A 17455-nucleotide genomic window follows, 5' to 3' on the forward strand; every position below is an offset into this window, starting at 1 on the left:
GAGATAACTCACTCCTGAAAGTTGTCCTCTGACTTCCACCTTACAACTCCTGACATGCATGTACACACGCACACACACACACATACACACACACACACATACACACATACACAGAAAAACATGTTCATGCACACAGACACACACAGACAACTTAAATTAAGATAAAAAACAAAAATATTTTTGAATATGTATATTAGAAACAAGGTCAAACTCTGTAGCCTTAGTTGACCTAGGGCTTTCTAAGCAACCAGGTTTGCCTCAAAATCACATGCCTCTGTGTGTAGCAACATTCTTAGCTCAAAGTTAGTCTTATTTAAACAGGAAATGGTTCAAACTGTAAGCAGCTTCACTTCCAAACATGAGAGACTGATTTAATCCTCAGAACCAATGTAAAAGGCAGGACTCAGTTGAACACTTTTATAATCCCATGGTTGAGCAGATGAGAACCAGAGGATCCTGGGGGACATTGGCCAGGTAGTCTAGCCTGATTGATGAGCCTATGGACTCCTGAGAGGCACTGTCTTAAAAAGAGGATGTATGGATCCTGAGACATGACATCCAAGGTTGACCTCTCTCTTCTACTCACACATTCACAAACTTATACCAAACATATGAGCATGCAGCAGGAGAGACAGGGAGATGTACAAAAAGTAAGGACTTGGCCTACACACAAAATAATTTCATACTTCAGATGAATGTCTGCAGAATGTAGTTCAGTGGTTGAGCTTCCATAGCATGTGCTGAGTTCCATCCTTAGAACCCCCAAAACAAACAACACAAAATAAATTCCATCACTTGATAAATCCACCCATACACCTAATGAATAAAATACCCCTAACAAACAATGGCTAAATAATTTTGTGACTGAGGCTAATACAGTCCTGTGGCTGCATTCTGCTTGACTCTGAAATGTGGTAGGGAACAAGCATTAGTCCAACTCTTTTCACTGGACAGAAAAATGTCCTCTGGAGACCAGTTTTCTTAGGGCCCCTTTCAGGTCCCTGTTCCTTAGGCTATAAATAAAAGGGTTCAGCATGGGAGTCACCACTGTGTACAACACAGTTGCTGCCGTGTCCTTTTCAGATGAATGGACAGATGAGGGGCTAAAATAAACAGCGATGATGGTGCCATAAAAGAGGCAGACCACAGCCAGGTGCGAGCCACAGGTGGAGAAAGCTTTCCGTCCTCCCCTAAGGGATGAAACTCTGAGGATTGCATCAGTGATATAGATGTAAGAGATGAGGATGCAGACAAATGGGGTGACCATGATCACAGCTCCCTCTGTAAGAATCATCAGCTCATTGAGATGTGTGTCTGAGCAGGAGAGTTTAAGGAGAGGAGTCACATCACAGAAGAAGTGGGGGATGATGTTGTCCCCACAGAAGGAGAGTTGAGCCATGAGCAGAGTGTGCAACAGAGCATTCAGGCTGGCAGTGACCCATGATCCAGCCACTAACATGACACAGACCTTATAAGTCATCTGTGTTGTGTAGTGTAAAGGATTGCATATGGCCACAAATCGATCATAGGCCATCACAGCCAGCAGGAAATTGTCCATGTCTGTAAGTTTAAAGATAAAATACATCTGTGTGAGACATCCAGAGAAGGAAATGGCCTGACTCCGGAGCATGTAGTTGGCCAGTACCTTGGGGACAGTGGTGGAGGAGAAGCAGACATCCACAAAGGACAGGTTGCTGAGGAAGAAGTACATGGGGGTGTGCAGGCGGGAGTCTGTGCTGATGGCCAGGATGATGAGCAGATTTCCCAGGACAGTGGCCAGGTACATGATGAGGAAGAGCAGGAAGAGGAGCTGCTGCTGCTGGGGCTGCCTGGAGAGTCCCAGGAGGAGGAACTCGGAGATGCTCGACTGGTTGGTGCTGCTCATGAGTCTGAGGTCACAGAGGTTAATAGAAGACAATAAAGTCAAAATCCTGAAGTCAAAATCACACTGATAGGATTCCAGGCAGAGTCATGTTTTTAAATCAATTCATACAGTGGCCAACAGGATATGACCACGCCATCCACACATTTTCATTCCAACACTCAGCCCTGATGTATTGCTTACCTGTAAATCCCTCAGGCCACACAGACTCTAAGAATATCTGTGTATATTTCACACCTCTTACCTCTCCAGCCACCTCAGACACAACTCAGAAGAACATCAGGGTAACAGTTTGTTAGTTCTGTCTTTAACTCATATGACAACCAATGGATTCGGGGCTTCTAAATTGCCTCCCTACCTCTGGAAGAAGTTGCAAGGAGGTGTCTAAAATAATGTTACTTCTTAATAATTAAATGTTTATGTCTCACTGCTGTAACCTTGCCTGGAGGGAGGATGGTGCTATCCAATGCTGTTCAATGTGATCTAATCGCAGGGTCTGTGATGTCTAGAAACACTGGCAAGCACTGAGTAAGTGAGGAGCAGACAGTTGGTTCTTGGTCTTCTGAGCACAGAAGATGTTCAGAATGATCGCAGAGAATCATTTACAGAAGTCTCTTTGGCCACTGGGACCAGGATCCCTCAGAGCCTCATTAGACACAAGAAGAAAGAAACTTCTATAAGCATCTTTGGCCCCTTTGGACCAAATGATGATGACAGAGAATGTTACAAAGTTTACATACAACAGTTTACTCAGAATGAACAATCATCAGAAATGAATCCACCTTGGTAGACACAGGTCCCAGATGGCACTATATAACACATCGATTCTCATTACCTTTAAGATCTGAGCCTATATCTACTGGTGGCGTGGGAAAATCTTGTCATTCTGGTATGTGTGATGTAATTTTTGCTTTCTTGTGTCCTTTTTTATTTTATTTTTCATAGATATTTTATGTATTTACATTTCAAATTTTATTCCCTTCCCCCCCCTTTCTCATACTCTCTCCACCTCCCCCTACCTCTGTGAGGATATTCCCACTCATATCCACCCACTCACACCTTAATGCCCTGGCATTATCCTACATCTGGGAAACGAGCCTTCACAGGACTTAGAGCTTCTTAACCTCCTGTTGATGCTGGACAATGTCATCCTTTGTTACATATGCAGCTGGAGCCATGGGCCTCTCCATGCGTACTCATTGGTTTGTAGTTTAGTACCTGGGAGCTCTCTTGGGGTCTGGTTGGTTGATATTATTGATCTTCCTATGAGGTTGCAAACCCCTTCAGCTCCTTCACTCTTTTCTCTAATTCCTCCATTAGGGTCGCCATGCTCAGTCCAATGATGAGCTGCAAGCATCCTCATGTGTATCAGTAGGGCTCTAGCAGAGCCTCTCAGGAGACATCCATATCAGTCTCTGTCAGTAAGCACTTCTTGGCATCAGCAATAATGACTGGGTTTGGTTGCTGCAAATGGGATGGATTCCCAGGTGGGTCAGTCTCTGGATGATATTTTCTTCAGTCCATGCTCCGCTCTTTGTCCCTGTATTTCCCCCTTGTATTTTGTTATCCCTTTGAAAATGGATGGATGCATCCACATTTTGGTCTTTCTTCTCCCTGAGCATCATATGAATTTTCTGTGAGTTTTTTCTTAGGTATTCCAAGCTTTTGAGCTAATAATATCCATTTACCAGTGAGTGCAAATTATGTGTGTTCTTTTGTGACTTGGTTTCCTCACTCAGGATGATATTTTCTACTTCCATCTATTTGCCTAAGAATTTCATGTAGTCATTGTTTTCAATAGCTGAGTAGTACTTCATTGTGTAAATATATCACATTTTCTGTGTCTATTCCTCTGATGAATAACATCAGGGTTCTTTCCATGTTCTGGCTCTTATAAATAAGGCTATTATGAACATAGTGGAGCATGTGTCCTTGTTGTATGTTGGGGCATCTTTTGGGTATATGCCCAGGAGTAGTATAGCTGGATCCTCAGGTAGTACTAAGTCCAATTTTCTGAGGAACTGAAAGACTGATTTCCAGAGCAATTGCACCAGACTGCAATCCCACCAACAATGGATGAGTGTTCTTATTTCTCCACATCCTCGTCAATATCTGTTGTCAACTGAGTTGTATTAGCCATTGTAACAGGTGTGAGGTAGAATCTCAGGGTTCTTTTGACATGCATTTTCCTGATTAATAAGGATTTTGAACATTTCTTTAGGTGCTTCGGTATACCTCAGTTAAGAATTCTTTGTTTAGCTCTTTATCCCATTTATAATAGGGTTAATTGGCTCTCTGGAGTCTACCTTCTTGAGTTCTTTGGATATATTGGTTATTAGCCCTCCATCAGATGTAGGATTGGTAAATCCCTATCTGTTGGTTGCCATTTTGTCCTAATGACAGTGTCCTTTGCCATACAGAAGGTTAGCAATTTTATGAAATCCCATTTGTTGATTCAAGATCTTAGGACATAAGCCATAGGAAATTTCCCCCTGTGTTCGAGGCTCTCCCCCACTTTCTCTTCTATGACTTTCAGTGTATCTACTTCTTGATCCACTTGGACTTGAGCTTTGTATAAGCAGATAAGAATGGGTCAATTTGCATTCATCTACATCCTGACCTCCAGTTGAACCAGTACCATTTTTTGAAAGTCCTGTCTTTTTTCCATTGGATAGTTTTAGCTCCTTTGTCAAAGATCAAGTGAACATAGGTGTGTGGGTTCATTTGTATTCCATTGATCTATCTGCCTGTCTCTGTACCAATACCATAGTTTTTATCACTATTCCTCAGTACTGTAGCTTGAGGTCAGGGTTGGTGATTTCCCCAGAAGTTATTTTATAGTTGAGGATAGTTTTCACTATCCTTGATTTTTTTGTTAATCCAATTGAATTTGCAAATTACTCTTTCTAACTCTATGAAGAATTGAGTTGAAATTTTGATGGGGAGTGCCTTGAATCTGTACATTGCTTTCAGCAAGATGGCTGTTTTACTATACTAATCTTTCCAATCAATGAGCAGGGAAGATCTTTCCATCTTCTGAATTCTTCCATTTCTTTCTTCACACACTTGTAGTTCTTGTCATACAGATCTTTCTCTTGCTTGGTTAGAGTCACACCAAGGTATTTTCTATTATTTGTGACTATTGTGAATGGTGTCATTTCCCTAATTTCTTTCTCAGCCTATTTATCCTTTGAGTAGAGGAAGGCTACTTATTTGTTTGAGTTAATTTTATATCCAGCCACTTTGCACTGAGGTGTGTTTCCTGTATGTAGCCAAATACTGTGTTCTGTTTACATATCCAGTCTGTCATTCTATGTCTTTTTATTGGGAAATTGAATTAATTGATGATAAGAGGTATTAAGGGATAATCATTTTTCCTGTTATTTTTGTTGTTAGATATTTGTGTGGCTCTCTTCTTTTGGGTTTGTTGCAAGATTACTTTCTTGTTGATCTAAGGTGTAAGTTTCCCTCCTTGTGTTGGAGTTTTACATCTATTATTCTTTGTACAGCTGGATTTGTGGAAAGATATTGTATAAATGTTGTATTGTCATGGAATATATTTGTTTCTCCATCTATGGTAATTAAGAGTTTTGCCAGATATTCCAGGGATGGCATTAATGTACTCTTAGGGTCTATAAGACATCTGGCCATCTTATAGCTTTCATAGTCTCTGTTGAGAAATTTGGTATAATTCTGATAGGTCTGCCTATGTATATTTCTTGTACTTTCTCCCTTATTGCTTTAAATATTCTTTAATAGTTTTGCGTATTTAGTGTTTTGACTATTCTGGACCAACCTATTTGCAGTTCTGCAGGTTTCCTGTACCTTTATGGGCATCTCTTTCTTTAGGTAAGGGAAGTTTTCTTCTATAATTTTGTTAAAGATATTTACTGGTCCTTTAAGTTGGGAATCTTCACTCTCTTCTATACTTATTATTCTTAGGTTTGGTTTTCTCATTTTGTCCTGGATTTCCTGAATATTTTGGGTTAGGAGCATTTTACTTTTTGCATTTTATTTGACAGCTGTGTTAATGTTTTCTTTCTTTTTTCAGTTATATTTTTATTGGATATTTTTATTTATATTTCAAATGTTACCCCCTTTCCAAGTTTCCAATCTGTTGGTTACCATTTTGTACTAATGACAGTGTTCTTTGCCTTACAAAAGCTTTGCAACTTTATGAAGTCCCATTTGTCAATTCTTGATCTTAGAGCATAAGCCATTGATGTTTGTTCAGGAAATTTTCCCTAGTGCCCGCATGTTTGAGTCTCTTCCCCACTTTTTCTTCTATTAGTTTGAGTGTGTCTTGTTTTCTGTGGAAGTCCTTGATCCACTTGAACTTAAGCATTGTAAGCCATTGATGTTTTGTTCAGGAAATTTTCCCTAGTGCCCGCATGTTTGAGTCTCTTCCCCACTTTTTCTTCTATTAGTTTGAGAGTGTCTTGTTTTCTGTGGAAGTCCTTGATCCACTTGAACTTAAGCATTGTACAGGGTGATAAGAACGGAGAGATTTGCATTCTTCTACATGTTGACCTCCAATAGAACCATCGCCATTTGTTGAAAATGCTGTCTTTTTTCCACTGGATGGTTTTAGCTCCTTTGTCAAAGATCCAGTGACCATAGGTGCATACATTAATTCCTTGGTCTTCAATTCTATTCCACTGATCTACCTGCCTGTATTTGTATCAATACCATATATTTTATCACTATTCCTCAGTAATACAGCTTGAGGACAGGGATGGTAATTCCCACAGTTCTTTTATTGTTAGGGATAGTTTCCCCAATGCTGGGTTTTTTTGTGATTTCAAATGAATTCGCAAATTGCTCTTTCTAACTCTATGAAGAATTGAGTTGGAATTTTGATGGGAACTTCAGTTAATTTGTAGATTGCTTTTGGGAAATGGCCAGTTTTACTATATTAATCCTGTCAGTCCATGAGCATGGGAAGTCTTTCCATCTTCTGAGATCTTCAATTTCTTTCTTCAGAGACTTGAAGGTCTTGTCATACAGAACTTTCACTTGCTGGTTAGAGTCACACCAAGGTAAATTATATTATTTGTGACTGTTGTGAAAGGTGTCATTTCCCTAATTTCTTTTTCAGCCTTTTTATCCTTTGAGTAGAGGAAGGCTACTGATTTGTTTGAGTTAATTTTATATCCAACCACTTTGCTGAAGTTGTTTATCAGGCTTAGTAGTTCTGTGGTGGAACTTTTGGCTCCACATAAGTATACTATCATAGCATCAGTAAATAGCAATATTGTGCCTACTTCCTTTCAAAATTGTATCACTTTGACATCTTTTTGTTGTCTGATTGCTCTAGCTAGGAACTTGAGTACTCTGTTGAATAAGTAGGGAGAAAGTGGGGAGCCTTCTCTTGTCCCTGATTTTAGTGGGATTGCTTTGAGTTTCTCTCCATTTAGTTTGATGCTGGCTACTGGTTTGCTATATATTGCTTTTATTATGTTTAGGTGTGGGCCTTGAATTCCTGATCTTTCCAAGACTGTTAACATAAAGTAGTAATGAATTTTGTCAAATGATTTCTCAGGATCAAATAAAATGATCATGTGATTTTTTTCTTTGAATTTGTTTATATAGTAGATTTTATTGATGCATTTCTGTATATTGAACTGTTCCTGCATCCCTGGGATGAAGACTACCATCATCATAATGGATGATCATTTTAATGTGTGCTTGCATTCTGTTTGCAATAATATTATTGGGTATTTTTGCATTGATATTCATAAGAAAAATTGGTCTGAAGTTCTCCTTCTTTGTTGGATCTTCATGTGGCTTAACTATAAGCCTAATTTTGGCTTCATAGAAAAAATGGGTAGTATTCCTTCTGTTTCTATTTTGTGGAATATTTTGGATAGTATTGGTATTAGGCCTTCTATGAAGGTCTGATACAATTCTCCACTAAACTCATCTGGTCCTGGGCTTTTTTGGTTGAAAGACTTTTGGTAGCTGTTTCTATTTGGGACATATGAGATTGCTTAGATGGTTTATCTGATCCTCATTTTACTTTAGTATGTAGTATCTGTCTAGAAAATTGCACATTTCATTCAGATTTTCCAGTTTTGTAGAATATAGGCTTTTGTAGTACAATCTAATGAGCTTTTACAATTTCCTCAGAATCTGTTATTTTGTCTCCCTTTTCAACTCTGATTTTGTTAATTTGGATACACTCTCTGTTCACTCTGATTGGTCTAGCTAAGGGTTCATCTATCTTTATGATTTTTCAAGGAACCAGCTCCTGTGTTTGACTGATTTTTGTTTCTACTCGGTTGATTTCAGCCCTGACTTTGATTATTTCCTGTCATGTGCTCCTATTGGATGTATTTGCTTCTTTTTGTTCTAGAGCTTTTAGGTGTGCTGTCAACCTTCTAATGTATGCTCTCTCCAGTTTTTAATGTAGGCACTCAGAGCTCTGAGTTTTCCTCTGAGCACTGCTTTCATTGTGTCCCATAAGTTTGGGTATGTTGTGCCTTCATTTTCATGAAATTCTAAGAAGTCTTTAATTTCTTTATTTCGCTCTTGACCAAGTTATTCTTTAGTAGAGTGTTGTATAACTTCCAAGTGTATGTGGGCTTTCTGTCATTATTGTTGTTATTGAAGACAAGCCTTAGTCCATGGTGTTCTATAGATATCTGTTAAATCCATTGGTTCATAACTTCTGTTCATTTCTCTGTGTCACTAGAATATCTTGGGCAGATGTCATACAAACTATAAGAGAACACAAATGCCAGCCCAGGCTACTATATCCAGCAAAACTCTCAATTAACATAGATGGAGAAACCAAGAATTCCAAGACAAAACCAAATTTTCACAATATCTTTCTACAAATCCATTCCTACAAACGATAAATGATGGAAAACTCCAATACAAGGAAGGAAACTACACACTAGAAAAAGCAAGAAAGTAATCTCCTTGCAATGAAAACAAAAGAAGAGAGACACACAAACATAATTCCACCTCTAAAAACAAAATTGAGAGGAAACAACAATCATTGGTCCCTAATATTGCTCAACATCAATTGACTCAATTCCCCAACAAAGACATAGACAAACAGACTGAATACATAAAGAGGATCCAGCATTTTGCTGTATACAGGAAACACACCTCAGTGACAAAGAAAGAAACTACCTCAGAGTAAAAGACTAGAAAACAATTTTCCAAGCAAATAGTATCAAGAAACAAGCTGGATAAACATTTCTTTTCTTTTCTTTTTTTTCGGAGCTTGGGACCGAACCCAGGGCCGTGCGCTCACTAGACAAGCGCTCTACTGCTGAGCTAAATCCCCAACCCCTGGATAACCATTTTAATATAGAATATAACTGACTTTCAATCAAAACTTATCAAGAAAGATAAGGAAGGATAGTTCATATTTGTCAAAGAAACAAACCCACCAAGATGAACTCTCAATCCTGAATATCTATGCTCCACATGCAAAAGCATCTACATTCATAAAAAAAAAAAACCTTACTAAAGTTAAAATCACACATTGCACCTTACACAATAATAGTGGGAGACTTCAACACCCCACTCCCAGCAAAAGACAGATCATGAAAACAGAAAAATAAACAGAGACACAGAGAAATGAACAGAAGTTATGAATCAAATGGATTTAACTGATATCTATAGAACATTTCATCCTAAAACAAAAGGATACACCTTCTTCTCAGTACCTCATGGTACCTTCTCCAAAATTGACCATAAAATTGGTCACAAAACAGGCCTCAACAAATACAAGAGGATTGAAATAATCCCATGAATCCTATTAGATCATCATGGACTAAGGCTGCTTTTCAATAACAACAATAATGACAGAAAGCCCACATACACCTGGAAGTTATACAGCACTCTACTAAAGAATAACTTGGTCAAGGGCGAAATAAAGAAATTAAAGACTTCTTAGAATTTAATGAAAATGAAGGCACAACATACCCAAACTTATGGGACACAATGAAAGCAGTGCTAAGAGGCAAGCTCATAGCTCTGAGTGCTTACATTAAAAACTGGGGAGAGCATACACAAGCAACTTGACATCACATCTAAAAGCTCGAGAACAAAAAGAAGCAAATACACCCAAGAGGATTAGTTAGAGAAGGGGCGGTTGGGTAGGGGAACAACTTGGAAACTGGGAAAGGGAATGACATTTGAAATTTAAATTTTTTAAAATCCAAGAAAAAAAGAAAATTATACAAATAATCAACAAATCCAGGAGCTGGCTCTTTGAAAAAAATTCACAAGATAGATAAACCCTTAGCCAGACTAACCAGAGGGCAAAGGGAGAGTATCCAAATTAATAAAATCAGATATGAAAAGGAAGAGATAACAACAGGAAATGAGGATATTTTAAAAAAAATCATCAGATCATACTACAAAAGCCTATATTCAAAACTGGAAAATCTGGATGAAATGGACAATTTTCTAGATAAATATCAGGTAGCAAAATAAAATGAGGACCTAATAAACCATCTAAACAGTCCCATAACTTCTAAAGAAATGGAAGCTGACACCAAAAGTCTCCACACCAAAAAAAAAGCCCAGGTCCAGATGGGTTTATTGCAGAATTCTATCAGCACTTCAAAGGAGACCTAATACCAATACTCTTCAATCTATTCCACAAAATAGAAACAGAAGGAGCACTACGAAATTCGTTTTATGTAGCCACAATTACTATTACATCTAAACCGCACAAAGACCCTACAAAAAAAAAGAGAACTTCAGAACAATTTCCCTCATGAATATCGATGCTAAATTACTCAATAAATTTTTTGCAAACTGAATCCAAGAACACAATAAAACAAACATTCACCATGATCAAGTAGGCTTCATTCCAGGAATACAAGGATGTTTCAATATACAGAAATCCATGAAGGTAATCCACTATATAAACAAACTCCAAGAAAAAAAAACACATAATGATCTCATTAAATGCTGAGAAAGCATTTGGCAGTATTCAACAACCTTTCATAATAAAAGTCCTGGTAAGATCAGGAATTCAAGGCACATACCTAAACATAATGAAAGCAATATACAGCAAACCAGTAGCCAACATCAAACTAAATGGAGAGAAACTTAATGCAATCCAACAAAAATCAGGGACTAGACAAGGCTACCCACTCTCTCACTACTTATTCAATATAGTACTTGGAGTCCTAGCCAGAGCAATCAGACAACAAAAGGAGATCAAAGAGATACAAATTGGAAAGGAAGAAGTCACTGTTTGCAGATGATATGATAGTATATACTTTAAAAGTATACTTTGCTACCTGGTATTTATCTAGAAAATTGTCCATTTCATCCAGATTTTCCAGTTTTGAATATAGGCTTTTGTAGTATGATCTGATGATTTTTTTTAAATATCCTCATTTCCTGTTGTTATCTCTTCCTTTTCATATCTGATTTTATTAATTTGGATACTCTCCCTTTGCCCTCTGGTTAGTCTGGCTAAGGATTTATCTATCTTGTGGATTTTTTTCAAAGAACCAGCTCCTGGATTTGTTGATTATTTGTATAATTTTCTTTTTTTTTTCTTGGATTTTAAAAAATTTACATTTCAAATGTTATTTTCTTTCCCAGTTTCCAAGTTGTTCCACCTGAGAATTACTAAGCCTGAAAACCATGTCAACAAAGTGGCTGGATATAAAATTAACTCAAACAAATCAGTAGCCTTCCTATACTCAAAGGATAAACAGACTGAAAAAGAAATTAGGGAAATGACACCCTTCACAACAGTCACAGGTAATATAAAAAACCTCGGTGAGACTCTAACCAAGCAAGTGAAAGATCTGTATGATAAGAACTTCAAATTTCTGATAAAAGAAATTGAAGAAGGGAGAAGATGGAAATATCTCCCATGATCATGGATTGACAGGACCGATATTGTAAAAGTGGCCATCTTGCCAAAAGCAGTCTACAGATTCAATGAAATCCCCATCAAAATTCCAACTCAAACCTTCATAGAATTAGAAAGAAAAATTTGCAAATTCATTTGGAATAACAAAAAACACAGGATAGAGAAAACTATACTCAGCAATAAAAGAACTTTTGGGGGAATCACCAACCCTGACCTCAAGCTGTATTAGAAAGCAATAGTGATTTTAAAAAAAACTGTATGGTATTGGTGCAGAGACAGGGAGGTAGAACACTGGAATAGAATTGAAGACTCAGAAATGAACCCACACACCTATGGTCATTTGATCTTTGACAAAGGAGCTAAAACCATCCAGGGGGGAAAAGATAACATTTTTAGCAAGTGGTGCTGGTTCAACTGGAGGTCAGCATGTAGAAGAGTGCAAATTGATCCATTCTTATCACCCTATAAAAAGTTCAAGTCCAAGTGGATCAAGGACCTCCACAGAAAACCAGATACACTGAAACTAACAGAAGAGAATGTGGGGAAAAGCCTCAAACACAGGGGAATTTTCTTGAACAGAACACCAATGGCTTATGCTCCAAGATCAAGAATCGACAAATGGGACCCCATAAAATTGCAAAGATTCTGTTAGGCAAAGGACACTGTTGTTAGGACAAAGTAGATCCAATTGATTGTGAAAAGACCTTTACCAATTCTACATCTGATTGAGGGCTAATATCCAAAATATACAAGGAACTTAATAATTTAGACTCCAGAGAACCAAAAATCCCTATTTAAAAAATGGGGTACAGAGAAAAACAAAGACTTCTCAGCTGAGGATTATCGAATGACTGGGAATTACCTAAAGAAGTGCTCAACATCCTTAGTCATCAGGGATATGAAAATCAAAACAACACTGAGATTCCACCATGTATATATACCAGTCAGAATGGCTAAGATCAAAAACTCAGGTAACAACAAATGCTGTCAAGGATGTGGAGGAAGAGGAACACTCCTCCATTGTTGGTGGGATTGCAAGCTGGTAAAACTACTCTGGAAATCAGTCTGGAGGTTCCTCAGAAAATTAGACATAGTAGTACCAGAGGACCTATCTCTACCCATCCTGGGCATGTACCCAAAAGATGCTTAAATATATAACAAGGACACATGTTCCACTACGTTCATAGTAGCCTTATTTATAATAGCCAGAAGCTGTAAAGAACCCAGATATCTTTCAACAGGGGAATGGATACAGAAAATGTGGTATATCTTCACAATGGAGTACTACACAACTATTAAAAACAATGACTTCATGAAATCCATAGGTAAATGGATGGAACTAGAAAATGTCATCCTGAGTGAGGTAACCCAATCACAAAAAAAAACCACACATGGTACAACGTACTGATAGGTGGATATTAGCCCAAAAGCTGAGATTACACAAGATACAATCCACAAACCACATGAAGCTCAAGAAGAAGGGTGACAAAAGTACAGATCTTTCAGTTCTTCTTAAAAATGGGAACAAAAATATTCATAGGAGGATATATGGAGACAAAGTTTGGAGCAGAGACTAAAGGAATGGCCATTCAGAGTTTGCCCCACCTTGAGATCTAGCCCATACACATACAGACACCAAACTCAGTCACTATTGGGGATGCCAAAATGTGCATGCTGAAAGGATCCTGATATAGCTGTCTCCTGAGAGGCTTTGCCAGAGCATGACAAATATAGAGGGGAATCCTAGAAGCCACCCATTGAACTGAGAATGGGACCCTGTTGGAAGAGTCAGAGAAAGGTTTGAAAGAGTTGAAAGGGTTTGCAACCCCATAAGAACAACAATACCAACCAACCAGAGCTTCCAGGGATTAAACCACTACCCAAAGAGTACACATGAAGTGACCCCTGGCTCCAGTTGCATAAGTAGCAGAGGATGGCCTTGTTGGGCACCAATAGGAGAAGAAGCCCTTAGTCCTGCCAAGGCTTGATGCCCTAGTGTAGGGGAATATCAGTGTTGGGAGGCAGAAAGGGGGGATGGGTGGGTGGAGGAAAACCATCATAGAAGAAGGGGGAGATAGGATGTGCTAGGGAGTTAATGGATGGGAAGCCAGGAAAGGGGATAATATTTTAAATGTATAAAAAAGAATAAATTACTAAAATTTAAAAAGGAAACATCAACAGAAGTAGTTTGAAGAAAAATAGAGTGGAGCAGCTGTCCATGAAGTAAAGAATAGGAAGAGTAAGTGTAAGCACTGGGCCAGAGGCAGCAGCTGATGGTCCTGACAGTCATCTCAGAATGGCAAACTGCAGCACCCACCATTTGCCTCCATTATCCAAATCTGGTTCCCAAAAGGATGCTCTTCTGAGGCTGGGTTCAAATGCTCTCCAGGGAAATAGAACCAGTTACCAAAAGTACATAAGTATATATTCTGATACACACACACACACACACACACACACACACACACACACACACACCACAATGATGACTTCTGTGGCAGTCTGGAATCCACAAGACCTTGTCTCAAAACAACATAAAACATGAACTCTATTGGTTTTTTCCCATAGTACAAATAATAGAGGAGACTGGCCACAAAGACTTTAAAAAGTAATAACTTCTGCCAGGCAGTGGTGGAGCATGACTTTAATCACAGCACTCAGGAGGCAGAGTCAGGTGGATTTCTGATTTTGAGGCCAGCCTGCTCTACAGAGTGAGTTCCAAGACAGCCAGGAGTTCCCCCAAAAAAAACCTTCTCTCAAAAAGAAGCAATGAAACAATTTAGCAAACAAGCAGCAATTTCTATCCTCTTCGATTCATTGACCTATGGGTGAACTGAAAGTCATCAGGACCTGGCACCAGTGACTGCCTCTTCTCCTGGTTCTCAGCATGTAGGGTCAGCATATGGGAATACGATGTACAGGAAAGAGTCAGTTTTTCAACAAGATTGATCCTTAGGTAATAGATCCTTAGGCAATCTCAATATGCAAATTCACATGTAACACTTATCTCCCAAACAGGGCTATCACTTAGGGGCAGAAGAGGTGGCTCAGGAGATAAAGGCACTTGCCACAAAGATAGAATATGTGAGTTGGGTTCCTGGGACCCACACAGTTGAAAGGAGATAACTCACTCATGAAAGTTGTCCTCTGACTTTCACCTCACAATACCTGACATGCATGTACACACACACACACACACACACACACACACACACACACATGCGTGCGCAGAAACACATGTGCATGCACACAGACACATAGAGAGACAGACAACATAAATTGAGATTAAAAATAGTTCTGAATGTATATATTAGAAACAAGGTCACACTCTGTAGCCTTAGTTGGCCTGGGACTCTCTATATAGACCAGGTTTGCCTCTAGACACAGAATCACATGCCTCTGTGTGTAGCAACATTCTTAGCTCAAAATTAGTCTCATTTAAACAGGAGATGGTACAGGCTGTAAGCAGCTTCACTTCCAAGCATAAGAGACTGATTTAATTCTCAGTACCAATGTAAAAGGCAGGACTCAGTTGAGCACTTTTGTAATCCCAGGGATGAGCAGATGAGAACCAGAAGATCCTGGGGGGCACTGGCCAGGTAGTCTAGACTGATTGATGAGCCTGTAGATCCCTGAATGGCCCTGTCTCAAAAAGAGGGTGTATGGTTTCTGCGACATGACATGCAATGTTGACCTCTCTCCTCTATTCACACATTCACAAACATATACCAAACATATGAGCATGCAGCAGGAGAGACAGAGAGATGTACAAAAAGAAAGGACTTGACCTACACACAAAATAATTTTATAGTACATATGAATGTCTCCAGAATGTAGTTCAGTGTTTGAGCTTTCACATCATGTGCTGCATTCCATCCCTAGAGTCCCAAAAACAAACAACATAAGGCCAATTCTATCATTCAGTAAATCTACCCATGCGCCAAGTAAATAAGAGATCCCTAACTAACGATGACTAAATTGTTTTGTGACTGAACCTAACATAGTCCTGTGGCTGCATTGTGCTTGACTCTGTAATGTGGTAGGGAAGAAGGATCAGTCCAACTCTTCTTTTTCTTTCTATACACGGGATGCAATCCTACTTAAAAGGGGAGCTAAACAAGCATTTCCCAAATTAAAAACTCCACAAATACACACACAAAATGTCACTTAGCTTTCAAAAAGCTATTGGAAAAATAAGTTTTGTTATTTTGTGTGTTTTATGTATATAATTTGAAGTACTTATGTGTCACAAAATGGCTAAATTTAAGAAGTTTAACCTTATATACTTTTTGTGATGAAAATTTCCTAACATTTTTCAGGACTAAAACTTCATTTGCTACAGTGAAATATAGATCTCCTGAACTGACTCCTCAGATCTTCTCACTGGACAAAAAATGTTCTTCCATGGACCAGTTTTCTTAGGGCCTCCTTCAGGTCCCTGTTCCTCAGGCTATAGATAAAAGGATTCAGCATGGGAGTCACCACTGTGTATAGCACAGTGGCTGCCATGTACTTGTCAGATAAATGAGCAGAGGATGGATGGATGTACACAGCAATGATGGTGCCATAGAAGAGGCAAACCACAGCCAGGTGGGAGCCACAGGTGGAGAAGGCTTTCCTTCCTCCCCTAGTGGATGAGACTCTTAGGACAGCACAGGTGATGTGGATGTAGGAGATCAGGATGCAGACAAATGGGGTGACTGTGATCACAGCTCCCTCTGTAAGAATCATCAGGTCATTGAGATGTGTGTCTGAGCAGGAAAGTTTCAGGAGCAGAGTCACATCACAGAAGAAGTGGGGGATGATGTTGTCCCCACAGAAGGAGAGTCGAGCCATGAGCAGAGTGTGCAACAGAGCATTCAGGCTGGCAGTGATCCATGATCCAGTCACCATCAGGACACAGAGCTGATGGGTCATCTTTGTTGTGTAGTGTAAAGGGTGGCATATGGCCACAAATCTGTCATAGGCCATCACAGCCAGCAGGAAATTGTCCATGTCAGCAAACATGAAGAGAAAATACAGCTGTGTGAGACACCCAGAGAAGGAAATTATCTGACTCCCAAGTATATGGTTGGCCAGTACCTTGGGGACAGTGGTGGAGGAGAAGCAGACATCCACAAAGGACAGGTTGCTGAGGAAGAAGTACATGGCGGTGTGCAGGCAGGAGTCTGTGCTGATGGCCAGGATGATGAGCAGGTTTCCCAGGACAGTGGCCAGGTACATGATGAGGAAGAGCAGGAAGAGGAGCTGCTGCTGCTGGGGCTGCCTGGAGAGCCCCAGGAGGAGGAACTCAGAGACACTGGACTGGTTGGTGCTGCTCATGAGCCTGAGACCAGTGAACTGAATAGAAGAAAATAAATTCAAAACTTTGATGTGCGCTATCACAATATGATAGGGCACCAGGCAGGGTCACAACATGATAAGGCACAGGGTAGGCTCATGTTCGTAAATCAATTCAGAGAGTAACTAACACAGGATATACCCGCACTGTCTATACTTCTTCATTCCAACATTCACCCCTGATGTATTTCTTCCTGAGTATCCCTCAGCCACACAGCCTCTAAGAATAGCTGTACATAAGTTCACACCTTTCAGCTCTCCCTCTACCTCAGACAGCTCAGAACAACCTCAAGGGAATGATTCCTTAGTTCTATCTTTATCTCAGGTGATAGTGGATTCAGGACTTCTAACTTGCCTCCCTGCCTCTGGAAGAA

General features: G+C 39.4%; 2 protein-coding genes across 2 annotated transcripts; both read right to left on the reverse strand.

Annotated features, from left to right (window-relative positions):
- Positions 1-943: 943 nt before the first annotated feature.
- Positions 944-1885, reverse strand: Or1f27 (olfactory receptor family 1 subfamily F member 27). The gene has a single exon (NM_001000978.1). The coding sequence runs from the start codon at positions 1883-1885 to the stop codon at positions 944-946; it is 942 nt and encodes a 313-aa protein (NP_001000978.1).
- Positions 1886-16121: 14236 nt separating this feature from the next.
- Or1f26 (olfactory receptor family 1 subfamily F member 26) lies at positions 16122-17063 on the reverse strand. The gene has a single exon (NM_214829.1). It carries the CDS (start codon positions 17061-17063, stop codon positions 16122-16124), a length of 942 nt encoding a protein of 313 aa, NP_999994.1.
- Between the last annotated feature and the right edge of the window lie 392 nt (positions 17064-17455).

The sequence above is a fragment of the Rattus norvegicus genome, chromosome 10 (assembly GCF_036323735.1).
Source record: "Rattus norvegicus strain BN/NHsdMcwi chromosome 10, GRCr8, whole genome shotgun sequence".
NCBI classification, from domain to species: domain Eukaryota; kingdom Metazoa; phylum Chordata; class Mammalia; order Rodentia; family Muridae; genus Rattus; species Rattus norvegicus.